We start from the raw sequence: 26,658 nt of genomic DNA on the forward strand, positions 1-26,658 counted from the left end.
TACACTGCCAGGAGAAAAATACACCAAAACTTGACCAGCAGAGCGGGAAAGAAGGACCAACAGCCATTGAAAAGGGAGTTAAAAAACAATAATCAAGGAATAAAGCTTAATGTAAGGTATCTTAAAAAGATTTCCCGAATGAGAATCATTTGTGGCCGCTATGAAAGGGAAGACCCATTGCCTGTACATTGTCTTGAGAATATGCAGAGGAACTGCAGAAGTACTCAAAGAATAACACTGTGCCGGTTTATCAGAGCTGATGGAGGTCGATGGAAAAGAATTTTGAATCGCATCAGATCAAATCAAATGCAGTTAATGGAGAGATGAGCACAGCTCTGAATGGAATTGGCACCACCTATTATGCTCCCCAGAGTTCTCCACCTTCTCTCAACCAGTGACAGGAGACCACCTCAGTTGGTTCCAGAGATTAATGCTGAGCAGGATTTTGTAAATTTTGGAGTCCTGGACATTTTTAGTTAAGTTCTATATGCCAAGTTTCTATAAATTGCGATAGTTTACTGTTAAAATAATGTTTCATGATATTCTTTGAGTGGGGTATTTAAGCATTATTTAAATAAATGTGCATTTAATTAATTAGAATGACGATTAAACATCTCTTTTTCATGACTTTCAAGTGCTCTTTTGAGCTCCCCCCCCCAGGGTGAAAACTTGTAAAAACTCCTCAGCCCATCTAGTTGGAAAATGCAAGCTCCAAGTTCCCTAGCATATTAGATTAATAAAATTCTGTTACCAGTCCAAAGGAGCAGGTTGGGCCTTGTGGCCTTCAGCTGGGCAAAGCAGAGCAAGCAGCAGGCAAGAGAAGGAACCCCCCCCCTCCAAAGAAGTAACTAACCACCACCACAACAAAAAAAGGGTCACTACACACCTTTTATATTAATCAGAAGCTGGCCTGGGGGTTGGACTTTCCCCTTCTTTCCCATTAATTTGATTACCCATGTGGGTGGGCCCACATAAGGACTGTGAATTACCCTAATCTGGGGGGGATGAACTGGGACCCTTCCTTCGTCAGCAGCTCTCCACAAGGGCACTTTGACACACTCCAACCTTGGCTTGCTAAAACATGCAATTCCCCCACCCCCATTTTTGTTCAGACTTTGTGGCTGCTTTTCTGCTACGCTTATCAGGAGGCCAAGGTCTTGGGAGACAGCAAAAACTGGCACTAAGTTCCAAGCAGCTGACCCAGAAATAACACAAAGATGAGACCACATTGTCCATCTTAACCCCTTACAGCTGCTCTGCTGTGCTTTCCACTCACCTGCAAGGCTGGTTAGGCAGGTAGAGCAGGGCCCAGATTGACATGCACGCGCCAGCCGAACCAGGCAGGACTGGACCACCCTGACACCAGTTCTTCCTGCTCTCTGCATGGATCGGCTGCAAGTGTGCATTTCCTGCCAGGAACTAGTGCAAACAGCAGTAACCAAGCAGGATTGACTCTACCCCTTGGGGTGACATCATCTAAGTAACAGGTGGTAGGGTTTTGAAAAAAACAGTCTCAGAGACCAAATTGGAACCCCTGGCAGGCAAAGGCTGCCCAAGTAGGTGGCTCACCACCACCCCTGCCGCTCTAGTTACTTTTAGCTAGGAGTCTGTGTTAGCTCCATATGATTTCTGTGACCCCATAATTTTCAGTCCCCTTGATTTTCCTATAAATTAATCAGAAAATGATGCATCAGATACATGTGTGTGTGAGAGAGACAGAGAAGTGTCCTTTACAATGTGTTTAAACTAGGCACACACCTCGGAGGGGAGGCTTCTGGGCCAGAGGGTGAGGTTTTCGGGCAGGCCTCAGCTCCAGAACCACCTCCCTTCCAATTCACCACTTGAGTAATCCCTTTGTAGGCAAGAATCTGGGGAACCTGAGATGGCCAACAAGCGAGATCAGTGTCAAAAGCCAAAACCAACCCTCTCCTTTTATTAAGTTATTAAGAGATAAAGAGGGGGGAGGGGCGTTCTCTGAGCCGGCAGAGGAGCCCCCATCTCTCTGCCTGCTGCATCCAGATGCTGATCACTGCACAGTTTCAGGGCGCAGCCGCGGCAGGGGCGTTGGCTCCTGGATGAGATGCTCCACAGCAGAAGGGGGCAGTGGCACCCGAGGGCACATGGGATGGAGGTCCCCCTGCCCCTTCTCGGCTTCCTCCTGACAAGCGGCAGGCTGGAGCCGCCGGCTGGAGCTGCCGCCACACTTGAGGGTCACCCCTGGGGCAAGCTGGATGGTCTCCATCAGCAACGTGGGCTTGACGTAGGTGAAGCTGGTGGGCTCGAGGGCCCTCCCTGGCGGGCAGGTCAGATGGGCCGCTTGCTCTTTATTGCTCTTGCGGCCAGCCATCACTGGCCCTTCCCAAAGGCCCACTGGGGGCATGCCGTGAGGCGGCTGGGCACTGCTTGGTTCCATGGTGTCCACCCTGACTCTGGGGAGCTTGGGGTGACAAGGCTGCCTGCAGCGGCCCGAGACGGTCTTCAGAGCCTCTTGCCACCGAGACTCTGCGTCCGGGTCCACGACCTCTACAGATGGCTTGATCCATCGCTTGGGCAAGAGGGCGGGGTTCAAGCATGGCACGAGGGTGATGTTGCCGGTCTCATCATAGAAAACGTCCTTGATGTTGGGCGGGCGGCCCATCTGGATCCGCAACAGGTTGCTGCACGAAGGAGGCAGGAGTGGTGGGTGGCCACTCGCCAAGTGCCAGGAGCCCTCCTCCACAGGGACCAGGGAGAGCTCTCGCAAAAGCAGCTCCTTCTCAGAACCAGCCAGGGGCTTTACAAGGTAATCAAACCAGGCCAAGTGCAGTGGCCCGCAGTAGGCTTCAGGGGTCAGCTTGCACTTGAAAGTGGGCACAGGAGCTGCAGCCTCTGGAGGGGGCTCAGCTCTGGCCTTCGGCAGCATCTTCCTCTTGTAGGATGCCTGAGGCTTGACTTCTTGCAAGGACTTCTGGGCCAGCTCCTTGACCTCTTGCCCAAGGGCCCCCAGGGGCTCCTGAGTTGCATCTGTGGCCCCAGGGCCTTCTTTGGCAATGGGGGCTTCCTCTGGGAGTGCACTTAAAGGAACCTGGAGGAAAGACATTGGTAAGACCAATCAGGGGCTGCTGGGCCGGGGGGAGCCACAAGTAGGGAATTATGCGGACTGCCTTTGCTGTTCTGGTAGAATAGGGCTGGTTTTAAAAGTGCAGACACAAAAAGATATAAAAATTGTAGCAAAAGCAAGCTGGAGTTTGAAGAGGAGAATTAACGCCTGCTAATCAAGTTATGATCAGGTCACCACAGTTAAGAGGAGAAAAATCCCAGGCCTGAGATTTTTTGTTTTGTCAACATTGGTGATATGTTTGTAAACAAATGTAAGATTTAAAAAAAAATATTGGAGAGGATATTGCAGCACTTAACGCAGCTGTTTTGTACTGAAGCAGACCGTTGGCTTAGCTTACTAGTACTAGCTTAGTACTGCCAACACTGGCTGGCAGCGTTTCTCAGGGATTCAGACGGGATCTTCCCAGCCCTACCTGGAGATGGCAGGACTGGAACCCGGGGCTTCCGGCATGCAAAACTTCAGGCAGATGGAAGCCTGCTTGAGCAGGGACATAACAGGAACATGTGTCCAAGGGTTACGCCTGGAGTTTCCAATGCTACAGGCCTGAGATGACATAGCTTGTTTGACAGCCATATTGCCTGGCATTCATGTCCTATGAAATTTACCTAGCAACGAGTGGATGCTTATCAGACTCCTGGTTTGCCAAGGCCCCAGCGTGGCCTTGTGGGAAGAGAGGCTCATAAACGGAGGGGAGCGGGGGACAGCGGACCAGAAAGGACACAATTGTTGTTTGAACTGGAAATTAGGACCTGACTGCCAGTTATGGAAAGACAGAGGAAGCAGAGTGCAGGATATCTGAACAGAAAGAGGAACGGACTTTTTAAAAAAGCTGACTCTTGATTTGGAAGGGCTCCTGTCACTTAGGACTTGTATTTACTTTTTTGTAATAATAATAAAAGAGCAAAACTTGAAGAGACACCCTTTTTGTTCAGGTATGCTCTGCAAAGAGCCATCCTAGTGGAGTAGAATATTGATGTCTTTTTAGGAAATCCAAGACCTTTGCATTTTTGAAGGGGAGATCTCTGAAGTTCCAGCATAAAGGTTGTTCACTCACATTGGTGGTCAAACCTCTGACACCAGGACTTTCTAAAACAGAATACTGAATTGTGTAACTCTTGGCCAGCTTGCAGCAGCAAATGCAGCCACAGGGAAGAGATGATAGCACTCTTCAAGTACTTGAGAGGTAGTCACACAGGAGGACCAGGGTTCTTCTCAGTCGTCCCACAGTGCAGGATATAGAATAATGGGCTCAAGTTTCAGGAAACCAGATTTCGGTTGAACATAGGACAAACTTCCTAACTGTTAAAGCCATACGACAATGGAACCAATGCCCTAGGAAGGTGGTGGGTTCTCCGACACTGGAGGCATTCAAGAGGCAGCTGGACAGCCACCTGTTGGGTATGCTTTAATCTAGAGTCCTGGATTAAGCAGGGAGTTGGACTCAACGGCCTTACAACCTTACAACTCTACTATTCTATGATTCTATATACAGTAGCTGGATTACTGGCCGGGGCTCCCTTTAGATCTCATTTAACCTGTTTTAAAAACAGTTGCACTGGTTGCCATTGGTTCCCAATTTAAGGTGCTCATGCAAGTGTTTAAAACCCTAGACCACTTAGGTTCTAGATATCTGAAAGACTGCCTCCTTCCCTACAGACCCTCTTGGGTATTACGTTCAGCAGAAGTAGCCACCTTCACAAGCTTCGGGTGGTGGTAGCCTGGGGGAGGGCATTCTCGGTGGCAGCCCCTACGTTGCTTTTCTATTGTTTCTAAGGATGTGTTTTCAACTGTTGCAACCTGCCCTGGGACTGCAAGGGGAAAGGCAAGTTAATAAGAATGACGACGATGGTGCTAGGATGGGGGTGCACTGACCACCAACTCCCATTTCGAAGCTAACTTGGAGCCACTTTACAGGAAAGCCGTATTGTTTGCTTCACTTTTAAAACTAAGCCATAAGTTGGAGGAATCTTGAGTCCTCTAGACCAGCCCTCCTCCAAGCTCAGTGCAGGATCCGCAACTACGACATCCCTGACAGATGGTTGTCCAGCCTCTCTTTCAATGCTTCTCAGTGGTGGCTTCCCATTTGTGGAATGCCCCCCCCCAGTGTGACACATCTGTCTCCATCATTAGTGACTTTTAGGAGGAATTTGAAGCCATTCCTGTCTTCCCAAGCAACTGATGGCTGAAGGAGACTGTTCCTGGCAATCCAGAGATCACTGAATAAAATACGGTTTTTAACTTCAAACTGTTTTCAGAATGCTTTTTTTTGTCATGGCCTACATAAATGGCTATGCTCTGTCTCCCCATCAGTGTACTTCTGAATACCAGTTGTTGGAAACCGCAAGGGGGAGAGAGTGCTGTTGGGGCCAGGTCCTTCTTGCAGGCTTCCAATGGGCCACAGTGAGAATGGGATGCTGGACTAGATCGGCCACTGGCCTAATCCAGCAGGCTCTTAAGTTCTTAAATTGTTATGTTGATGTTTCTGCTGTCCTGGGCTACTGCAGGAGGGAGGGTGGGATATAAATTCAATAAAAGCTACCTTCTGCTACCGATAAATATTGCCTGTTGACAGCCCCATCACCACCACCACCAAGACTGTTCCACTCTAACCATTAGGCAGCATTTCCCAAAGTTCAGCCAAAATCTTCCCTGCAATTTCTCCCCATTGGCTCGAGTCCTGCCCTCTGGAGAAGAGAACAAGGCTGCTCCACCTTCTGCCTGGCAGGCCTTCCATTTTATCTTAAGGCAGCTATCATGTCTCCCCTCAATCTTCTCCAGCTCTACATACCCAACTCTTTCCATCGTTCCTCATACCCTTCACCATCCTGGTCCTCTGGAGGACATCCTTCTTAAAATGTGACACCCAGAACTGGATAGAGTCCTTCGGATGTGGCCTAACTAGCCAAGTTTTTTTCTTGTAATCTGGACACTTTGCTTCCGTTAATACATCCTAAGATTGCATTTGCTCTCTTACCAGCCCCTTCACACTGCTGGCCTGCGTTCAGCTTGCAACCCGCTAAAACACCTAGGCAGAGCTTGGAAAAGTTACTTTTTTGAACTACAACTCCCATCAGCCCCAGCCAGCATGGCCACTGGATTGGGCTGATGGGAGTTGTAGTTCAAAAAAGTAACTTTTCCGAGCTCTGCACCTAGGTCCTTTCCCCATGCACTGATGCCTCCCCCATCCTAAACTCCCCGTGCCTTGGTTTTTTGCAGGGGTTTAACTTACTTCTGTTGAATTTCACTTTGTTGGTTTCAGCCCAGTATCCTAGGCAGGCAAGATCATTTTGAATCTCTCTTCTATGATGTTAGCTACCTACCCCCATCTACAATACTTTCTGTCTGTGCCAGATATTTATTTACGTGGATCAATTCCTACGGGAATGTAGGCTTTTCCTAACACATAAGTACAATGAACTCCTCCCAGCTTTGACCAGAAGGTCAGAAGCCCCACTTCTTTCCAACATTCTTTCAAATGTGCTCCCCTCACAGCCTGATCAAAAGCAAGATCCACTAACTTCAGTGGGACTTACTTCCTAGTAAATGAGCTGAAGCTTGCGGCCTTTTTGGTGAGCAAAACAAGCCCAGTCCCTTCTGCCTTTCTTGCAGGATTTGCCTCAAGGCCCTTCATCAACCGCCTGGCTGGCTCTTCTCTGACTCTGCCAACTTGGCAAGATTCCCCCCAACAGCCTTTGACACACAAGCTGGGTACTCCTAGCCCTGAGCAGGGTGATCCTGTTACTCGCCAGCCAATCAGGTGAACCCGCCCTGCTGCCATCCTACCTCTCCCTCCTCTGGGTGCATGGCTTGTAACACAGGCACAGAACCCTGAGCCCAAGAATCTGTGATGCAGGCCACTGGCTCCTCGTCCTCCTGCCAGGTGGGGTCCGCTGGCACGTCCGACTCGCCTTCATCTCGCACCAGGAAGCGCCACTCGATGATCTGGAGCATGGCTTCCCGTGCCTGGTTGATAACGTAGGGGATGCACTGGGGACAGCATACAAGGTGTAGGATGAGCATGGAGTATGTGCACAGATTGGTGGGGAGTCAAGAAGGTTCCCATCCAAGACTCGCTACCTTTCACTCCAGGTGGTCAGAGAGAGAGAGAGAGAGAGAGAGAGAGACAGAGAGAGACTTCCCTCCATCCCACAAGGCAGTCTGTTGCCCACATATCACCCCTGGCATTCATAGGCTGCCCTTTCATCAGCAGCCCAGTTCTGAAATCTTCCTTCAGACTCGCTGCTCCTTGGCCCTGATCACCAATTAGGTGCAATGTTAGGCAAAACCAAAGCGATTGGCCCATCCATAATAATCAGGAGAGGCAAGCTCATTCTGCTGATGCTTGGGAGGAGAGATGGCTAGGGGAGGGAAGCAGAGCAAAATCACCGCAGCCAGCATCTTCCAGGGTTGCCGGCCCTTTTCATTCTTTCCCTAAGTTTGATGAGGCAGAGCAGCAGCAACAACAGTGTCTTCCTCCCTGCCCCTTTCCTGCTCAGCCCAAAGCGTGGCATGAGATGGTTAGAAGCCCAGAGGTGAAGTGGGGGTAGAGGCTTCGGAAAGAAGCCCAAACCTTCTCAGCAGAGGCTTGTGCTAGAAGAGAAAATACATTTAATGCTACTTCGCAAGCAGAGGGAAAAGCCAAGGAGCAGGCCAGCCAGCCTGGGCTTGAAGGCCCATTGTAATATTGTGATATTTGGCTGTGGCAGGATGGAACAGCCAGTGCTTGATTAACCCAGAAGCGTTTCGCAAGGACTAAGCTACACCCTGGAACACGTGAAGCAGTAATGCAGATGGGCCTTTTCCTAATGTGAATACAGCTGAATAGACTGAGCCTTTCCAGGGAAATAATGTAACTTCCTGCACGGTTGAACTCAGCACCTCTCTCTTTTCCAGAAGGCGACACGCCTGGAGGTCAAAACCAAAAGGATTCAAGCACAGAGCCAAGGCCCATTATGGTGACCCTTCTTGAGCCAGAAGACAACCCTGTTCAAAGACCAACACGTCTCCCTTTCAAAGTTCTTCCAAAAATTGTTGGCAGTGTCTGTCTCTGGGTGTGTGTGTGTGTGTGTATGACTCACCTGACGTGCCAAATAAACCTTGTAGCATTCTTCCAAGACCTCATCCAACAGCCCTGCTAGGATGTCCCCCACGCTATCCTCGGCTTCCTCAAAGGAGAGCAGAGAGAGCCATTCTCCTTCTGTCAAGCGTCCTGGGACAATTTCAATCTGTGGGACAGGCACTGTTGGAGGGCGCAACCTCTCTGCCCGTGACTTGGCTTGAGCCACCCGGTCCCGGGATGTCATTTTCTGCAGTGAAGACACAACATACCTCTCAGCATTATTATTATTAAGAATGTGATTTTATTACCTCCCCTTCACCCTAAAGCCCCAGGGCAGGTCACAACAATTTAAAATGCAATACTAAAAACAGTTTGAAACAAATTACAATCACAAGAATAGGCTGGGTCCTAAAAATGTGCATCTTGTGGCAAAGGCCAGAGCAGAGATGTGTCTTCAGCATACAACAAAAGCTGCACAGTGACGGTGCCAGTCGCACCTCTGTGGGGAGGTTGATTTCAGGGTAGGGGCTGCCACAGAGAAAGCCCTCTCCCAGGGCACCATCACCCTGAGCTTCTGAAGGAGGTGGAACTACCAAGAGGGCCTTCTCTGCTGCTCTTAACACTGAGAGGGGCTGTGGGGAAGGCAGTGGTCTTTCAGATATTTGGAGCTTAAGTTGTTTGGCTTTAAACACTAACGCAAGCACCTTGAATTGCCCCGGAAATGAACTGCCAACCAATGCGGCTGTTTTAAATCAGTGTGGTTCCCAAACGTTTTTCTCCTCAGACCACCTGAAAATTGCTGATGGTCTAGTGGTTTTTCTGCCTGTTGTAGTCATTGTCATGCGCGGTGCTAGGTGCTGCGTGTTTTTTAATTGTATTTTTATGGACACACTACAGACCACCTGAATGAAACTTGCAGACCACAATTTGGGAACCTGTTAAACGAAATCCCAGCTAGTAATCTGGCCGCTGCATTTGGGACCAGTTGAAGTTTCCATCTTCAATGGGACCTCCACATACAGCGTCTGGCAATAGTCCAGTCTGGAAGTTACCGGAGCATGGAGTACTCTGTGGGCCCATTCAAGCTTAGGGGAATCAAAGTCCCAGGGGTGACTCTCCGTTCTGGACTCGCCCTGCCTATGCCACAGCCCCTCACTTCAGTGGGGCATGGATTTGAGAGGCACTGCAGCCCTGACCTCCAGCCCCAGCCTGGGAATGTAAACCATCTTCTGGGCTTGTATGGAATATACCACACAGCTCAAATGGGAGGCAAGTTGTAGTCTACAGCTGGAGGACACCCACGGGTGACCAGATGGCCAAGGGGCCACTCATGGGACAACTGTAGCCCAGACAGGCACGAGGAAAAGGGGCATGAAAGGCTGCACTGCTACACAATTCTGAAAGACCAGAGCGCTGTCCTCCTGTGCCGCTCTGGTCAGCCTAGCAGCAACAGCAGCAGCAACAGGAAGAGCCAGAAGGGCAGAAAGCTCAGTCCAAGCAGAAAAACAGCACAAACTGGAGGCTCAGGCAGGAAACTCACTCCCAACATGGCAGGGGCGGCAGCAGCTCAGTCAAGAGACCCCGAAACGAGCCAAGGGAGATGGTGGCGGTGGTCTGGTCCGGAGGGTGCCTGGATGGAAGTGCCTTCTTCAGAGTCGTGGCAAGAGAAGCGGCATCTATCCCCAAGCGCACTCTCTGGGGGCAGCCAGTGGCATGATGCCCCTTCCAGCTCCTTCCCAGCCCTCCCCTCCAAAGGTCTCTCCCTCCTCCAGCTGGAACCATAGACCTATGCAGAGCAGACTGACACACTGTTCAACTTTCAGGCTGACTTGCACTTGTCATTTGAGGGTTGGTGCAGCATAAGGGCCAAAGCTGTGAATCACAAAGACCCTGGCCTGAGTTTCACCTATGCCTTGAAAGCCTAAGGCAAGCCCCCCCCATCCTCAGCCCTCCAGCCCTTGACTGAAGTAGAGGAATAACACTACTCAGTTTCCGCACAGGGTTGCTGTTAAGAGTTGCCACTAGACCAGTGGTTCCCAACCTGGGGGCCAGGACCCCCAGGGGCCCCGCAAAGTAATCCAGAGGGGCCCGTGAACAGTAAAGAAATGAATTATTTATTATTTTTTAAAGAAGTCTTCACTCCCTTGACACTGTCTGCTTTCCACTGCACTGCCGCACAGATGCCACCTCCCCCTTGCTCCAGATGAGAGGGGAGGCCTTTTGCTGAAGCGCCAGAGCGTCTTTCAGGTGCACTAAGGGCAGGCATCTGCCTATAAAATACATGGCAGATGCCAAAGGAGGCTGAGGGTGGGGCTACCAGGAAGAAGAGGGGATTACTATCACTGATTCCCGTCTCCTTGCACTGCTGCTACTGGCAACATCCTTACTTAGAATGAGAGGAGAGGGCTTTTTGTGAAGCAAAAAGAAGCAAGCCTGCAAAGAAAGGCTGCTTTCCCCCTTCCTTCCTGGCAGCCAGACTGCCTCCCTGGGGGGAGGGGGTCACAATTTTTTTTTCAGTTTATAAAGGGGGTCCCGTGCTCATAAAGGTAGGGAATCACTGCACTAGATCATGCATGTGAAACACTTGAAAGTGTTATTAAAATGTTAAGTATTATTATTATTATTATGGTTTTGCTAGGGGCAAAAGAGTAAAGGATACAGACTAGGAGAGGCTCTGAGGGACTAGATTATTAGATTAACTTCTGGACTGGAAATTTAAACCTGTCTCCAACACAAAGTGGGGTGGGATGTGTTCAGAGGGGGAGTGGGGTAAAACAATGGCTCTCTGCAGAAGTTCCCCTATTCCCCCTCCTCCTTGGGCAGAAAAGCAGATGGACAAGTGTTGATTGCAAAAACTGGATCGTAAGGAGAGGGTTATTCACCCTCCCAGCAGCATTCACTGCTGCCATCAACTTTGTATTCCCCACTTACATTTTCCTCTAAAAACAAAATCTCAGGGTGGGAGCAGGAAGTGCAATCAAACGTATTTACTCAAACGTAAGTCCCACTTATTTCAATGGAACTTTACTCCTTATCAAGTGTATTTAGGATTGTAGACTAAGCCAGTATTACACAGCAGCCTTATCCAATATCCTATTGTTGTTGTTATTCGCCTCCAAGAGCATCTGTCGTGAACCACCCTGTTCGGATCTTGTAAGTTCAGGTCTGTGGCTTCCTTCATGGAATCAATCCATCTCTTGTTTGGCCTTCCTCGTTTTCTTCCCCCTTCTGTTTTCATTCGCTACTCTCACAGTTGTTGTTGTTATGTGCCTTCAAGTCGATTGCGACTTATGGCGACCCTATGAATCAGTGACCTCCAAGAGCATCTGTCACGGAGCACCCTGTTCAGACTCTCTCTTAGGCTGCAATATTAACGATGAGCTAAACTACAGGGCCATCAAAAGCCACTCTCTTCCTCCCTGAACCCGGCAGCCCCCGGTGTAAATGCGCTCTATTGACATTTGCATCGGTACAATTTTAAAAGTGTTTTAAATCACGCGTTCTCTCTTTCCCGCCCCCGTGAAGAGAAAAAGGCACATCGGCTATTGGGGAGGGGGAAACAACCACCCCCACCCCCACCCCCACCCCCACCCTGCGCATCTCCGCCCCAGTCCTGTTCTGATTTCCTTCCCCCGGGGAGGCGCGGGAGAAACGGCCCCCCAAGCCGCCATGGAAGCGCTAGCCCAGTTCTCTTAAGTCTATGGTCAGGACGAGCAAAGGGAGCTCCTGAGCATGGGCAGAGCGCCTCTCCCCCGCCACCGCTTAGGAGGAGGAAAAGAGAAGTCTGTGTCCAGGCGGGCGGGAAGCGGGAGCCCCGGCACCTTCTCCTCCGCGATCCCGCCCAACCGCGTCGCCGAGGCAACTGCAGCCCCGCCCACAGCCCCACGTGGGTCCGAAACCACCGACCGCCCTGACGCCAGCACGCTTGCGCACCGTCTCCATGACTGCGGGGGAAGCTCATGAGAGGAAGAGGCGGTGAGAGCGCGAGAAAGGCAGGAGAGGGCCCGGGGGGGGGGAGTCGGGGACCTGCCTCGCGCCGCGTCCCGCGCTGGCCTCGCCCCGCAAAGCGGCCGCAACCTCGCGCTCTTCTTCCTCGCGCCCCTCCGACCGAAGGCCGCGAGCGTTGTGGCCCGCCACGCCCCCTGCAACGGCCCGTCCGGCCACGCCCCTCGACTCCTTGCGGGGGGGGGGAGGCGCGCAGGCGCCCTGGAGCGAAGTGCGGCGCGGGTAGGTTTCTCGCTGAACCAGCTGCCGGTGATCTGCTTGTCTTATTCCTGGACGCCCCGCCCCTGCACGCAGAAACCTAGCACGTCAGGCTGGAGGCCAGGGCGGAGCCCTTCTCCCTGACCAGCTAAATGCCCGCATAACGGAGGTTTTTGGCTGGGAAGGGCCTCCAGCCACATGAGTCTCCGCATGCCATCTGCTGCAGGGATATAGCGGGACCGGACCGGACTGGACGGGAGGGGCTCGCTGGTCTGCTGCTGTGAGACTGTGGGGTGGAACTCAGGCTGCATGCACACCATGCATTCAAAGCACATGATTTCCCACAAAGATTCTTGGGAACCGTAGTTTGTTAAGGGTGCTGGGAACTGTAACTCTGAGGAACCACAGAAGTAGTGTAGGAGTCACGGTCATGCCATCGGCTGAACTGACTGGCCTTCATGGTGGCCAGGAGACAGCTTGATCTGTGGGATCCGATCCACTGGGCAGCTCTCCTGAGAGAGGGGAATGGCATCACTTGAAGCAGCACCACCACCACCAGCAGCAGGTAGGGGCTGGGCATTTGGCAGCTGCCCTCCTTGTCACCCTCTCCACTGCAACAAAAATTTTGGCTGCAATCAACAGGCACAGATTCCACAAGCAATACATGAAAAGCGCAGCCTTTGCCCCAGAAGCCCCTTTACTGGATCGCAGATGTTTGAGACTGGTGCAAGGGCATGTGCACAAAGGCACTGAGAGCCTATTCTTTCACATTTCGAAGAGCAAAATGGGGCTTGAAGGGAACCTTGGAGCCCCTTGCCCAGTATCTTTGCCTCAAAAAAGCCCAAAGCCCCAGAGCTGGGTAAGAGAAGGGTAGTGTGGCTGAGTGCACAGAGTTTCAGAACAGGACTGGGGACATCCAGGTTTGAATCTTCCCTCAGCCATGAACCTCAGTGGGACACTTTGAGCCAATCACTATCTCTCAGCCTAGCGGTCGTTTTGTTTCCTGACTCCTAACTGAGAAGAGCAGAGGGAGGTGTCTCAGCTGGTCCAGTGGATATACAACTGAGCCAGCTCTCATAGAGCAAGCGAGCAGAGTGAAAGAACAGGGAGAGCTAACAGGAGTTTGACAGGGGAGGTCAAGGGGGAGGTCCTTAACAAAACATTTTCTTGTTGCGCACATCATATAAATCTATGGTGCGGCCGCATTTGGAATACTGTGTACAGTTCTGGTCGCCTCATCTCAAAAAGGATATTATAGAGTTGGAAAAGGTTCAGAAGAGGGCAACCAGAATGATCAAGGGGATGGAGCGACTCCCTTACGAGGAAAGGTTGCAGCATTTGGGGCTTTTTAGTTTAGAGAAAAGGCGGGTCAGAGGAGACATAGAAGTGTATAAAATTATGCATGGCATTGAGAAAGTGGATAGAGAAAAGTTCTTCTCCCTCTCTCATAATACTAGAACTCGTGGACATTCAAAGAAGCTGAATGTTGGAAGATTCAGGACAGACAAAAGGAAGTCCTTCTTTACTCAGCGCATAGTTAAACTATGGAATTTGCTCCCACAAGATGCAGTAATGGCCACCAGCTTGGATGGCTTTAAGAGAAGATTAGACAAATTCATGGAGGACAGGGCTGTCAATGGCTACTAGCCATGATGGCTGTGCTCTGCCACCCTAGTCAGAGGCAGCATGCTTCTGAAAACCAGTTGCCGGAAACCACAGGAGGGGAGAGTGTTCTTGCACTCGGGTCCTGCTTGCGGGCTTCCCCCAGGCACCTGGTTGGCCACTGTGAGAACAGGATGCTGGACTAGATGGGCCACTGGCCTGATCCAGCAGGCTCTTCTTATGTTCTCATGTTCTTATATGTTAAAAATATGTATCCCTGCATAGAAATACAGGAGGATGAGCTTGGTAGCTCTACCAAGAGTATCTGAATTAAAACGAGGCAATTAATAAAAGGAACATGATGGCTGGAGTCTACTACCAACCACAATCAAAGAGAAGATGAGGATGAAACTTTTGAAAAGCAAATTGCCAATGTCTCAAGGAGCCATGAAGTAGTAGTGATAGAGGACTTCAATTATCCTAGTATCTGTTGGGAGACAAATTCTTCCAAACATAGCCCCTGCAAGATATTCCTGACATGTTGCTGTTTACTTTCTCCAATGGAAGAACTAGAGGATCAGCTATCCTTGACTTCATTCTAACCAATAGAGATGAAGTGGAAGTTACGGGGACTCTGGGGGAAAGTGACCATGTTAAAGGAAGCAAAAGCTGAGAGTAGCCATATGCATTCCCTGAACTTCAGGAAAGTGCCCAGTCTTCTTCCAAAACAGGGTCTATGACTCTCCTGGCAAATGTGAAGTTGAAGGGGCAGCTTGAGGCTACATCCTAAAATATTGAAGGAACTGGCTGAAGAACTCTCGGAACCACTGTCATACCTTTGCAAAATCCTGGAGGATGGGTGAAGTGCCGGATAACTAGAAGAGGGCTAATGTTCCAGTCTTCAAAAAGGGTGAAAAGGAAGGCACTACAGACCAGTCAACCTGACATCAATCCTGGGGAAAATTCTGGAGCAGATTATAAAACAGTCAATCTGTTTGAAGCACCTTGAAAATAATCCAGTGATTATTAGAAGCCAACATGGATTTATCAAGAACAAATCCTGCTGGACTAATCCTATCTCATTTTTTGATCAGGTAACCTCCCTGGTAGACTGTGGGAATACTGTGGATGTAATATCCAGCAAATCTTTCAACAGAGTGCCATATGATATTCTGATTAGCAAGCTAGCTAAATGTGGACTGGATCAAACAACTATCAGATGGATCCACAGTTGGCTACAGAATCGTACTCAAAGAGAGCTTATCGATGGTTCCTTCTCAAACTGGGGGGAGGTAACGAGCTGGGTACCGCAGGGCTCAGTCCTGGGCCAAGTACTCTTCAACATTTTTATTAATGATTTGGATGAGGAGGTGTAGGAAATACTTATTAATTTTTCAGATGATACGAAATTGGGAGGAATAACTAATACCCTGGAAGACAGAAACAAAGTTCAAAGGGGTCTTGATAGGCTGGAGCATTGGGCTGAAAACAAAAGAACAAAATTTAACAGAGATAAGTGCAAAGTTCTACACCTAAGGAAAAAAATCCCAAATATACCATTATAAGTTGGGGGATACCTGGCTCAGCAATAGTACATGTGAGAAAAATCTTGGAACTGTTGATCACAAGCTGAATATGAGCCAACAGTGTGATGTGGCTGCAAAAAAGGCAAATGCTATTTTAGGCTGCATTAACAGATGTATAGTTTCCAAATCGCGTTAAGTACTAGTTCTCCTCTATTCAGTAACTGCTTAGGCTTCATCTTGAGTACTGCATCCAGTTCTGGACACCACACTTTAAGAAGGATGCAGACAAACTGGAACGGGTTGAAAGAAGGCCAATGAGGATGATCAGGGGACTGGAAGCAAAGCCCTATGAGGAGAGACTGAAAGAACTGGGCATGTCTAGCCTTGAGAAGACTGAGGGGAGATATGATAGCACTCTTCAAGTACTTGAAAGGTTGTCACACAGAGGAGGGCCGGAATCTCTTCTCGATCGTCCCAGAGTGCAGAACACAGAGTAATGGGCTCAAGTTGCAGGAAGCCAGATTTCGACTGGTCATCAGGAAAAATGTCCTAACTGTAGAGCATGTCTTTGGGCTGGTACAGGAGAATTTCCTGGTGGATTGTGCCCTGTTTTAATTAGTGCAGTTGGGGAGAGGCTGTTAAGCCAACTCAGCAAATGAAGCTACACGTAGTCCCAGGGAAAGTTACTATCCATGTTCCATGATTCTTAAGAACATAAGAAGGGCCTGCTGGATCAGGCCAGTGGCCCATCTAGTCCAGCATCCTGTTCTCACAGTGGCCAACCAGGTGCCTGGGGGAAGCCCGCAAGCAGGACCCGAGTGCAAGGACACTCTCCCCTCCTGAGGCTTCCGGCAACTGGTTTTCAGAAGCATGCTGCCTCTGACTAGGGTGGCAGAGCACAGCCATCATGGCTAGTAGCCATTGATAGCCCTGTCCTCCATGAATTTGTCTAATCTTCTTTTAAAGCCATCTAAGCTGGTGGCCATTACTGCATCTTGTGGGAGCAAATTCCATAGTTTAACTATGCGCTGAGTAAAGAAGTACTTCCTTTTGTCTGTCCTGAATCTTCCAACATTCAGCTTCTTTGAATGTCCACGAGTTCTAGTATTATGAGAGAGGGAGAAGAACTTTTCTCTATCCACTTTCTCAATGCCATTTTTTGTTTCTGTGCTGCCAGGCAGCGAGATTCAAGAAGCATAACAGCTCCTGAGTGGCACAGGGGGGGAGGCTCTGTGAGGCACTTTCCCCCTCCCTACTCATCCCTCTGTGTATATGGTCATTTTTGCCAAAGCATGCATGTTCAAAATGAAATCGGCAAAAAAGCTTTTGTCCCTTACAGTCCAGCAAATGTGTTACGGCATCAGCTGAAGTGTAATCCTCAATTTAATGCATCAAATGCCTGAAGTGCAAAAGGGAAAATATGTAGAAGTTGGAGTTAAATGGCAACAAAACAGAAATTGTAGAGACTGGCCATTCAGTTAGAACTAAAGTGTTTGCAAGATCAGCACAGCGATCCTTCTGCATGAAGGCAACCACCCAGCAAAGCCACAAAAATTGGGCCTGGGCACCTTTCAGTAACCTCAGAGGCCAAGATGATTTGATGCCGGAAGTGGAAATCCCAAGGGTTCAGCCGCTCAGCAGTAGAGCAGATGTTTTGCACACAGAACATCCCAAGGTGTTCAAGATGGGGCTTCTCAGTGGTGGCTCCCTAATTGTGGACCGCTGTCCCCAGTGAGGCATGTATGGTTGTCTTTGTGGAGGCACCAGGCAAAACCTGTTTTTATTGTCCCAGGCATTTGCATCTTAATTTTCCACTCCTTTTTGTTTTTCCAGTGGGATGGGTTGAGTTGGGTTGGCTCCTTTATATATATTCCCAGTGAGCATTTTAGGTTTCTCCCTACTGGCTGGCCTCACGCCTTTCCTTTCTGCCCTCAGTCTCCCCCAGCAGGATGTTTCGTAAGGAGAAAAGTATCCTGCTGAAGGACAGCAGCCTGGCCCTCTACAACAACCTGAGTGTGCTTCCCCTCCCAGCCAAGCAGCTCACCTACTTTGCCAGCGTCCATGGCAGCACCGTCAACATGGTGAGCGCCTCCGACGACGGCCTCAGCTTCTCGCATCGCCAACTGCAGGCCAAGGAGGGCACCCTGGGAGTTGGCGCCTCCATCATCACCCAGGTAACAGGAAGAGAGGGAGGAGCCCCATCACCACCCCCAGGACAGCCCCTGCCTGGTCAGTTCCCCACAGGGCAGCTGCTCTTCTGCTGTCCCTGAGAAGACATAATCACTGGCCAGCCCTGATCGAAGGAGCCATCAGGACAGGCTGGATTGGAGAGGAGTCAGTCTGGGCAGAAACGCAGGCCTTTTTGCCAGTGTGCAGTCCCAGTCCCAGAATGCAAGAGGTGGTGATAAAGATGACACTGCCTTTGAACTAAAGTGCCTTGCCTTCACTATTGAGCTAATCACAGCTGGGATAAGGGAGTGCTCTCCGGATCCATGGGTAACCTTCTGGTCCTGCTTCTGTGATGTGGTTTGTGGGCCTGAAAGCTCCTTTGGGGCCAAGGCCCACAGCCTGATTACGTCTCGGGGACTCTCCTTGGATCCCTCAGACATGCAGGTCAGCTGCAGGGTCTTCCTCTGCCTCTTGAGGAACTGGCTTCCTTGCAGTCCATCATGTAGGAAACAAGCTGGCTGATGCAGTTCCCTCTCCCCGACCGCTGGTGGTGGGTGAGGAAGCCCATGTCAGGAATAGCACAGGGAGACCGTTTGCCCAGGACTTAGGTGAGGAGAAGGCCTCTTGGGCTGCTGGCAGCCTGCACCTCTTGCCCAAATGTTTCAAGGCTTGGCTGCGGTTACTTCACAAGGGAAGTGCTTTGCATGTGATCTGGTCTTTCGTTTCTCTCTTTGTTCCGTGGCTGCGCCTGAGTTGGGAAACCTCAGCGGGCAGAGAAGGCCGGCTGCAGGTATCCTCCCACTGCCTGTGCTGCACACTTTTCTTTCAGGCTGCCTGGTGTGTCCTTCCTTCTCGGGTCCTCTTGGTGCTGACTTCACGGAAAGGGATTCAGGTGAGAGAGTGTGCTGGGGTGTTGCGGGACCCTCCAGCCCAGAAAGGCTTCCAGTCAGTGGCCACCCATGGCCCAGCTCCTGTCTTCTGCTGGGGAGTGTCTCTTCCCATTCTTCCCTTTTGTCCCTTTCCTCCAAGATGTACGAGTCGGATGGGTCCATCATGGTGTTTTGGCACGCTCTGGAGGGCATGGAGTCATCGCTGGCAGGTATTCTTCCTCACCCTGACAGGATCTCTTTTAGGAAAGGGCCATAGCTGAATGGCAGAGCACCTGCCTGGAATGCAGGAGGAGTCTGGGAGTCTACGTAAGGCTGGGAAGGTTCCCTGCCTGAAACCCTTGAGAGAGAGAGAGAGAGAGAGAGACTGCCAGTCAGCATGGACAATACTTAAGACATTTTGTCGTTAGGAATTGTTCTCTCTCTCGTGTTCGCGAATGCTCCTCCTCTTTTACTGGAGCCTTGTTGCCTTCCCTGAAGGTGTGTAAATGGGTCTGAGCAGGTCGGATAAGAAGCAGAAGCGGAGGGGGAACAGAGGCCTTTGATTCAACCTTTTCAGAGGTGCACACATTTTCTGAAATTTATTTATTTATTATTTGATTTATATCCCGCCCTTCCAGCAGGAGCCCAGGGCAGCAAACAGAAACGCTAAGAACACTTTAAAACATCATAAAAACAGACCTTGAAATACTTTAAAACAAAACAACATTAAAAACATTTTTTTAAAAAAGCTTTAAAAACATATTTTAAAAAGGGTTAAAAACATATTTAAAAAAACACATATTAACAAGCAATTCTAGCACAGACACAGACTGGGATATTACCAATTACGTCGGTGCCTCTGTGATGTTCCTGTATTAATGTAAATATGGTAAGTGCTGTTTGTATAGAAGATACATGGTAAGTGGAATGAAAGAGGAGGGGGGAGTAAATGAGCAGTAGAATGCTGGATGATTGGCTGAGTGTTTGGATGGCTGAGAGTATAAATGGAAGGATGACAGTTGAATCTGGGTGGACGTGAGTGGGTTGTTTTGGTGGAGTCTGGAGGTGGGTGTGAGTTGGTGTATGTCAGGAGAGTGTGGAGAAAGAGGGAGGTGGAGTTCGGATTAGTAATAAGTCAAATATCACAGTAATAGATGAAACCATAAGCTTGTAGATCATTATCAAAGTTATCTTGTTAATAATGTTATTTAATAAATACTATTTTGGTTTACCGAAGGCCTGATCCTTGGCTGGGGTTTCACAGACCAGAAGGGAGGGTAAGGTAATAACCAAGGCTGAAGGGAAACAGTAACAAATGGTGGCAGCGGTGAAGAGGAGAAGATAACATTATAAGTATCCAGAGCAACCCCGAGTTATGAGTTATCTGCATTGATACAAGGGGGTTGGGAACAGCATAGCCATGCAGTCACGAATGTAACCGGATAGAGAGACTCAGGCAAGGTCTCTGGGAACATTGGTTGTAGAACGTGACTGGTGGTGCTGCCTAGGAGGGGGATCTATTGAGATCTGTGCTAGAGCGGAGAGAAAAACCATAAAAAAAGGACAGTCCGTACTGGTGGAGTCCCTGGTGGTGCCTAGTGAAAGGCAGTAGCCACGAGCAGGTAGGAACCTGACAGGGAGAGCCAGGGAAGGGCGTCACAGGCTCCTCTTGGGAACATGGCAATACATGCTTCCAAATACTTGGGGGCAAGTAGCAAAGGACTTTTCTGACACAGGTCTGCTGCATGTTTGGAGGTGTGCATTTCTCTTTTGCATTATGTGTTCGCCCACAGGAAGCTCCAGCACAATAGAACCAATGACCTAGGGAGGTAGTGGGCTCTCTGACACTGGAGGCCTTCAAGAGGCAGCTGGACAGCCATCTGGCAGGAATGCTTTGATCTGGATTCCTGCGTTGAGCAGGGGGTGGACCTGATGGCTTCGTAGGCCCCTTCCAACTCTACTATTCTATAATTCTATGATACACCTGCCTGTACAAAGTGGCAGTGAGCCCTGAGTTGACCTTGCTGCTGCTGCTGCCTGATTTGTGCATCCTTTCCTTTCCAGGGAAAGCTGTATTTGCTCGTGGGATTGCAGCGACTGGACAGCGCTTTGTTTGTGTAGGTAAGCAAACAGGAAAGAACTCTGGGTGAGGGGAAGTCAAGAATACACAAAAGTCAAGCTAGGCAAAGACCCCGCAAGGTTGGGACTGCTCCTTTGTGTGTGAGGGCAACAGGCCGTTTAGGGCGTGCAAGGGCTGGAGCCCCAGTTTTGGTGGGGAGGGTGGTGGGGGCAAGGCTGTTTTGTTGACTGGTGGTAGTCATTGCAGAATGAATTGGTGCTGTGACTGAATTCCATGGAGGCCTATTGAGAAGGGGAGGAGAGTGCAAAGGGGCAGCTAATGTGGGGTGAGCAACTGATTCCAGGGGGCTGGTTAAGGGCTGCAGGGAGGATGGCTGCTGAATGACTAATGGGAGTGGGCCTATGTAGCAGACTGCATAGACCCACGTGGGGTATTTGCTGAGAATCCCGGCAGCCCCCTTCTTTCCATTTCCTTTGCAGGGACATCCTTGAGTTCGGTTCTCATCTTCGACATTCCCCCCAAAGGCTCTAACATCACGCTCAGCGAAGTCCTCGAGAAGCATTGCAGCTCCATCACTGACATTAGCGCGGAGCTGTGCCAGCAGCCGGTAAGGTGCAACCTGCAGCTGTCCAGCCGGTCTCCTCATCTCAGCCGCTGGTGTGTGCTGTTCCCGCAAGCTTCCCATGGCCCCCTGCTCATTAGCTGCCGGTATGGCTGCTGCTTTTCCTGGATTGACCCTGCCTCACTTTGGGTAGTGGAGGGGTCTCTGTTCCTGTGCTAGTATCGCCTTCAGCTTATTGGGAAGCAGGGACCCTCATTTTGGCCACAGGCTTTTTGCAACTCAGTCCTCCAGGTTGTTTAGAGTTGCAGAGCTTTACTAGATGGTTCATTTCCTGGCTCAGCAATTCTGCTTTGATGCTCTAGATCACCCATGGTGTGTGCATGCACGCATGGATGGAGTGCTTCAGTTGGTGTCCCTCCCTCCCTCCCTCCCAGTCCATGCAACTGGTAAGGCCTGGTGGCAGCTGGGAAATCTGCACAGCTGGTTTTTTCATGCTCCCTGCAGGGGTCCCCTGGAAGGAGAATCAGCCTGTCTTTATTTCCTGAGGATCAGAGAAGGCCTTCAGGCTTTTAATGCTGGAGCAACAGCCACTGTTTCCTTCAGCAGCACAAAGCATCCCGTTGTCACTTGCCTTTCTGACTGCAACAGAAGCTATTCACCCCATTGCCTCCTCTTAGCTGGCAATAAATGTGTGATTTGCTCACAAGTGTTGAGGGGGGGCCAAGAGTTGACAGTGTCCTTTCTCCTGTTGCAGGACAGAGGTGCTGACTTGGTGACAGCAGATGACTCCGGAGCCTTGTGCATTTGGGGTTCTGGAGAGAAGTTCACGCTGGTCAACAAGATCCCAGCTTCTGAGTAAGGGCAAAGGGACAGGGTTGGGGTCTCTTAAAAGCACTCACTGTAAGAAGAAAGCCAAGCCTTAATCACTGTTCCCAAGCGTTCCTCTCAAGCTATGGTGGATGGAGTTCTGGCTAACGGGAGAAAGAGGACCCAAAACATGCTGTCCCGTGCCCATGGTTCAGTCTGCAGCTCAGAGGGCTTGACATGGCAAGCCAAGGTCTGTGGGACCTTCTGCATGCACAACAGGTGCTTGCAACGGAGTAGTGGGCTGTCCTCTTGCTCAGGAGCACAGCACAGTCCCTCCTCCCCTCCATGCCCCCAGGTGTACCTGCTCCTCTGTGAAGCTGTGGAATGGGATCATTGCTGCTGGTTATGGGAATGGACAGATTCGTCTGTATGAGGCCGCAAGTGGAACCCTACGAGCCGAGGTCAGCGCTCATGCACGCTGGATCTATGCACTGGACCTGGCACCGCTCTCAGGGAAGGTGTGTCTGTCTCATGTTTAAGTGGCTGGGATTTTTCTGGCGGTTGGGAGGGGAGCGTGCATGCAGCTGACATGTGGCATAGAGAGTGAGTAGCTGGGGAGAGATTCTTCCCTCTGGGAGATGCACAAGCCACTTGTGCTTCCTCTCCTTCGTGCTCTGTAACTTGTGGAACACCTCTCTGAGTTACTGAAATGCCAGGGAGCAGATCTGAACAGGAACAAAACGTCACTTGCGTAATGCATAAGTAACCTGTGGAACTCCTTGTCTTAGGACATAGTGATGGCTTTAAAATTTACATGGCTTAAAGAAGCTAAATGTCTACCAAGTGGCTAGTAACTCTGATGCCAGAAGTGCACAAGTGGATTTCAGGGAGCCTTCAGGAGTTACCTGCCTAGCTGCTTTTGGCCTGGTACTGCTTGGAATGGCCACCCTTTGCGTTCTCTCTCAATCAAGGGAGCTTCCCCTCCATCTGGGAGAGCTGGCAGCTGCCCAGGCCAGGATTCCATGTCACAAGGGAGGGGTGGCCTGTATGGAGAGCCCTCCCCTCCTTCCTCTGACTCTGCCTTTCTTTTCCCCCAAAGTTACTATCTGCAGCTGAGGACTCCTTTGTGCACGTCTGGAAACTGAGCCCGAGTCAAGATGCTGAAGGCATTGCGGTAAGGCTGGTGGGGTGGAGAGCTGGTCCTCCGAGAGGGCCTTGCAGCATGCCACCCTCCAAGCAGTTCACTCAGACACCCTCAGCCTCCTCCGGGGCTACAGCATTCCAGCCATTGTTTGGTTTGGCGCACTGGCCCTTGACTCTGCTCATCCCCTAGACGGTGCTCAGTAAGAGCGCTCTGCCATTAACTGGGGCTCCTCTGCTCGTCAGGGGGCTTCCCGTGGCCCACGAGTTGGAACCTGATGGAATTAGAAGCATCTACGCTGAGAGTAGGCGAGAACTAGGACCGCTGGGGGGAGGCAGTTCTCCAGCGGAGTTGCAGATGTTTCTGCTACACGTTGAGAGAGAAAGAGATGGTAATCCTAACTTTGGACCGCCCTGGCCGCTCTGCGTGGTCTTCTCTTAGACAGCCTCAGTCCATCCCACCTGACATAAAAGGGGTTTTTCATGTTTCTAAAACATTTAGGAATTGCACTCCTGAGGCAACAATCTAGTTTGCTTTTAGCTGAGCAGCAGGTGGAAGGGCAAAGAATGGAGACTGAAGGGAGCGCAGGGCCTGCCAAGGGCAGCCAAAGCCTTAAAGGGATTTTTATTGTTTTTTAATTTGATTTATATCCCACCCTTCCTCCCAGCAGGAGCCATTTTGGTGGCTTATTCCCTCATTCCTGCCCCAGATTCCTTCTTAGCTTTTGCTAAACAAATGGAACCATCACAGCCCTGCCTGTCTTCCTGGCCCTGACCAGGGCAGAGGGGCAAGGGAATTCCTCTATGGGGGCTGCCTAGAATGACAACCTCCTGTCTCTCTGCAGATTGAACACTGCCAGGCAGAATGTGTGGCCGACACCATGATCTGCGGTGCCCGCTTCTGCAACCCCGAGGGCAGTGCCTTTGCTGTCACCGGCTTTGAGCTCAGCGAGATCATCCACTACGTACTAGTGTAGCCCTTCCCGGCTGCTAGAGCCAGAAAAGGGGCAGGCTGATGCTGTCCGGGCATCCTGCAAGGTTTAGGCTAGAACAGTAAAACTGGGGGCAGGCGACAGGAATCTGGGGTACAAGCCTCCCTCACTTGGCTCTCCTTCAGGGCCACAGTTATCCCCCTTCTGGTGAATAGCTGCTTTGTCCTCATAGCCTCCCTCCATTCTGGGCAAGGCAACAAACATGCACAAACCCTAAGGTGATGGAACCAGACGGTTACTCTGGCTCCAGAGCAGTAGAACCACACTTGCCCAGGCGGTGGGAGAGAAGAGCCGAGAGTATGTATCTATTTCCCCAACGTCTTCCCCAGCTTGCCAGCAGGAATCTCACAATGAGGAACCTACTCACCTACCAGGGAAAAAAATAAAACTGACCCATACACAGGGAAATGAGTGTAAGCAGGGAGGCGGATTGCAATTTTTATTAGTAGCGATTTTATCAAGAAGGTGGCTGGCCCCCAAATAGCCATCCTGCTATCTCAGAAAGGAGATGGGCTCCAATGGCCCAGACCTTGGTTTGCTGGAATCTAGGCTGCATAACAGCTTCCCCTAAAGGGGGCACACAGTAAGGGGATTGTTCAGGGCAGGCCTGATCGTGGTCTCTCCCACCTTTCTTCAGCTAGCTGCTCCTCTCCCCCTTATCCACAGGGCCAGGGGTGGGTGGTGGTAGTGGGGCTGCTGGCTTTCTCCTGCAACAGCCTCCTGCAACTGGTTCTCTCCTGCTTCTGGCTTGGGCCAAACAGGCCCTCGGAAAAGCCGTCAAAAATGACTTTTCCCCATCACCAAGTGGCTCAGCCCACCAAGATGAGGCTCTTGCCGGACAGAAAGAAATACTGTTGGGTATAGGAGAGCGCTCATTGCACCCATTCTGAAGCCTCTGCTGGCTTCTCAGTGGCCTAGTGCCTTGCACCCTTTCTCCCTAGGCTGGAGCAGCAGCAGTCAGTTGAGGGCAGGAATGGGAGGACCTGTGGGGCCCCCGAGGTTGGCTCGGGCTGATCAGAGCTGGAAGCCTAACAGCATCAGGAGAGCCAGGGAGAAGGTGGCAAAAGAAGCCCCCATGAGGGCTCACCGAGGGGCCAGTTGGTCACAAATGTAACGTCGTTTGATGAGAATTAAGTTTGAATGTTTCCTGTTTCAGTCTAGGAGCTGAAGTGTATTTGCTAGATGAATAAAGATGTTACCTGCTAGCTGACAACATGGACGCATCCGATTGTTTTAAAACATAAAACACATAGTGGAGCATGTTGAGCCTCTCCCACTCCCAACATGATAGTTGTGGCATGTACGCGCAGACACAGAACGGCAGCATTCTACATGCACCCTCTATACGCAGCACAAGTCATCGAGGTCGGCCTTTGGCTCCCAGGCCTTTGGGCCATTCTTTCTGTGGCCCATTTACCCCTCTATAACATGGGAATACATGTAATGATCTCGCTGGAGGAGAAATTGCTCCGCCTTCCAACATTGCCAACTAGGCGCTCTCTAGTTATAGGGGCAGATCCAGGCTGCAGCTTCAGGTTCTTGCTCTGGTTCCCAGGAGAGACATGGAAAGGAGGATGTGGCTGCATGGACTCTTCCAGAGAAACCTCAGTCTGCCAGTGTTACGAAGCAGCCAGCTATAAAAAGCACTGACAGGAGGGGGGGTGTCCTTAGTACATGGTACTTTCTTTAGCCACAAAGAACCTATAGGCCAAAATCCAACAGAGAGACAGGCAAACTCAAGGGCAACTACTGCTTGTTTTGATCTGGAGGAATATCAAGTTTGGCACCGTATGTTGCAACACAGAAGAGGGCTGGGTGCCAGACAGCACAGGCAGGGGAGCTGTAAGCAGCATGGCCAACTATAAACAGGCTCTGATCACATTCTCCTCCACCTCTCCCACCACTCCAGCCTGTCCTTTACTCCACTTTCCTTGCAACCAACATCAAGCTTCCTTTGGTGGCACTTTGGCAGTCTCCTCTAGGGCCCGTGTGGGAATTGCCAGACTGCTACACCTCAGTCATGAAGGATTCCGTACAAAACCACTACTTTTCTATTAGCTGCTGCAAATGTCAAGGGGGCTTTGCTGAAGGGAGGTGCCTGGTAGAGTGCAGTCCCAGGTGAAGTGCTGTTTGGATTTTCTGCCTCTGGCACCAACACCTTCACCAATCTCTCCTCACAAGAACAGAGACTGTTCCAGGGCAAGAGAGAATCGTTACAGGCATTTGAAGATGCAGCATGCCAATCAAGGTCGGGCTCTAGAGAATGGCAGACCCAACCGTTTTTCTACCCTGGCTTTGTTTACTATCTCATGAAGAGTTCTGTAAAGCTTGAAAACTTGCCCCTGTTCTTTATAGCGGGGTCTTCTTCACAGGACTACCAGCTAGGGAACTGGAGAAGTGCAAATCACCAACAAGTACCAACCGGCATTGACCCACAACTTCATGCCCTGTAAGAAACATAGGGGACAGGGGAAGGATCCCGTTACCTGTTGGGAGACAAATTCTGCCAAACACGGCCCCTCCAAGAAACTCCTGACTTGTGTTGGAGA

At 50.5% G+C, this 26,658-nt stretch overlaps 3 protein-coding genes across 12 annotated transcripts in view; 1 reads left to right on the forward strand and 2 right to left on the reverse strand.

Annotated features, from left to right (window-relative positions):
* The window catches only part of LOC133363947 (retinol dehydrogenase 11-like), a 49,519-nt gene extending 48,016 nt beyond the window's left edge, over window positions 1-1,503 (reverse strand). The window contains exon 1 of the mRNA XM_061583742.1: window positions 1,277-1,503. Coding sequence (XP_061439726.1) covers window positions 1,277-1,406 — 130 coding nt within the window. The 5' untranslated portion in view covers window positions 1,407-1,503. The remainder of the gene's footprint in view (window positions 1-1,276) is intronic.
* Window positions 1,504-1,524: 21 nt separating this feature from the next.
* On the reverse strand, window positions 1,525-12,400 carry C9H2orf81 (chromosome 9 C2orf81 homolog). 7 transcript variants are annotated; one of them, XM_061583734.1, is made up of 5 exons: window positions 12,186-12,398; window positions 9,700-9,789; window positions 8,179-8,406; window positions 6,884-7,087; window positions 1,643-3,064 (listed from the first exon to the last, which is right to left on the reverse strand). In XM_061583734.1, the coding sequence occupies exons 2-5, from the start codon at window positions 9,706-9,708 to the stop codon at window positions 2,027-2,029; spliced, it is 1,479 nt and encodes a 492-aa protein (XP_061439718.1). In that variant the 5' UTR covers window positions 9,709-9,789; window positions 12,186-12,398; the 3' UTR covers window positions 1,643-2,026. The 7 variants fall into 7 exon arrangements, with proteins under 7 accessions (XP_061439722.1, XP_061439717.1, XP_061439718.1 ...); XM_061583732.1 differs by having other exon boundaries at window positions 1,644-3,064; window positions 12,093-12,398; XM_061583735.1 differs by lacking the exon at window positions 12,186-12,398 and adding an exon at window positions 11,981-12,001 and having other exon boundaries at window positions 1,644-3,064.
* WDR54 (WD repeat domain 54) lies at window positions 11,997-26,196 on the forward strand. 4 transcript variants are annotated; one of them, XM_061583745.1, is made up of 10 exons: window positions 11,997-12,151; window positions 17,426-17,664; window positions 18,489-18,551; window positions 18,689-18,758; window positions 20,593-20,649; window positions 21,088-21,215; window positions 21,925-22,025; window positions 22,333-22,495; window positions 23,077-23,151; window positions 23,963-26,196. In XM_061583745.1, the coding sequence occupies exons 2-10, from the start codon at window positions 17,440-17,442 to the stop codon at window positions 24,092-24,094; spliced, it is 1,014 nt and encodes a 337-aa protein (XP_061439729.1). In that variant the 5' UTR covers window positions 11,997-12,151; window positions 17,426-17,439; the 3' UTR covers window positions 24,095-26,196. The 4 variants fall into 4 exon arrangements, with proteins under 4 accessions (XP_061439729.1, XP_061439728.1, XP_061439730.1 ...); XM_061583744.1 differs by having other exon boundaries at window positions 11,998-12,134; XM_061583746.1 differs by lacking the exon at window positions 11,997-12,151 and adding an exon at window positions 12,158-12,386.
* Window positions 26,197-26,658: the final 462 nt, after the last annotated feature.

The sequence above is a fragment of the Rhineura floridana genome, chromosome 9 (assembly GCF_030035675.1).
Source record: "Rhineura floridana isolate rRhiFlo1 chromosome 9, rRhiFlo1.hap2, whole genome shotgun sequence".
NCBI classification, from domain to species: Eukaryota; Metazoa; Chordata; class Lepidosauria; order Squamata; family Rhineuridae; genus Rhineura; species Rhineura floridana.

Bases quoted from the DNA above. Each gene is read 5' to 3' on its own strand.
- C9H2orf81 (XM_061583733.1), bottom strand. The intron at 7,088-8,178 runs GTGAGTCATACA...TGCTGTCCCCAG, and splicing joins AGGTTTATTTGGCACGTCAG to TGCATCCCCTACGTTATCAA. The intron at 3,065-6,883 runs GTAGGATGGCAG...TCTTTCCTCCAG, and splicing joins TGCACCCAGAGGAGGGAGAG to GTTCCTTTAAGTGCACTCCC.
- WDR54 (XM_061583743.1), top strand. From the start codon at position 12,888: ATGGCATCACTTGAAGCAGCACCACCACCACCAGCAGCAG. The intron at 12,928-17,425 runs GTAGGGGCTGGG...TTCTGCCCTCAG, and splicing joins ACCACCACCACCAGCAGCAG to TCTCCCCCAGCAGGATGTTT. The intron at 22,026-22,332 runs GTAAGGGCAAAG...CCATGCCCCCAG, and splicing joins AACAAGATCCCAGCTTCTGA to GTGTACCTGCTCCTCTGTGA.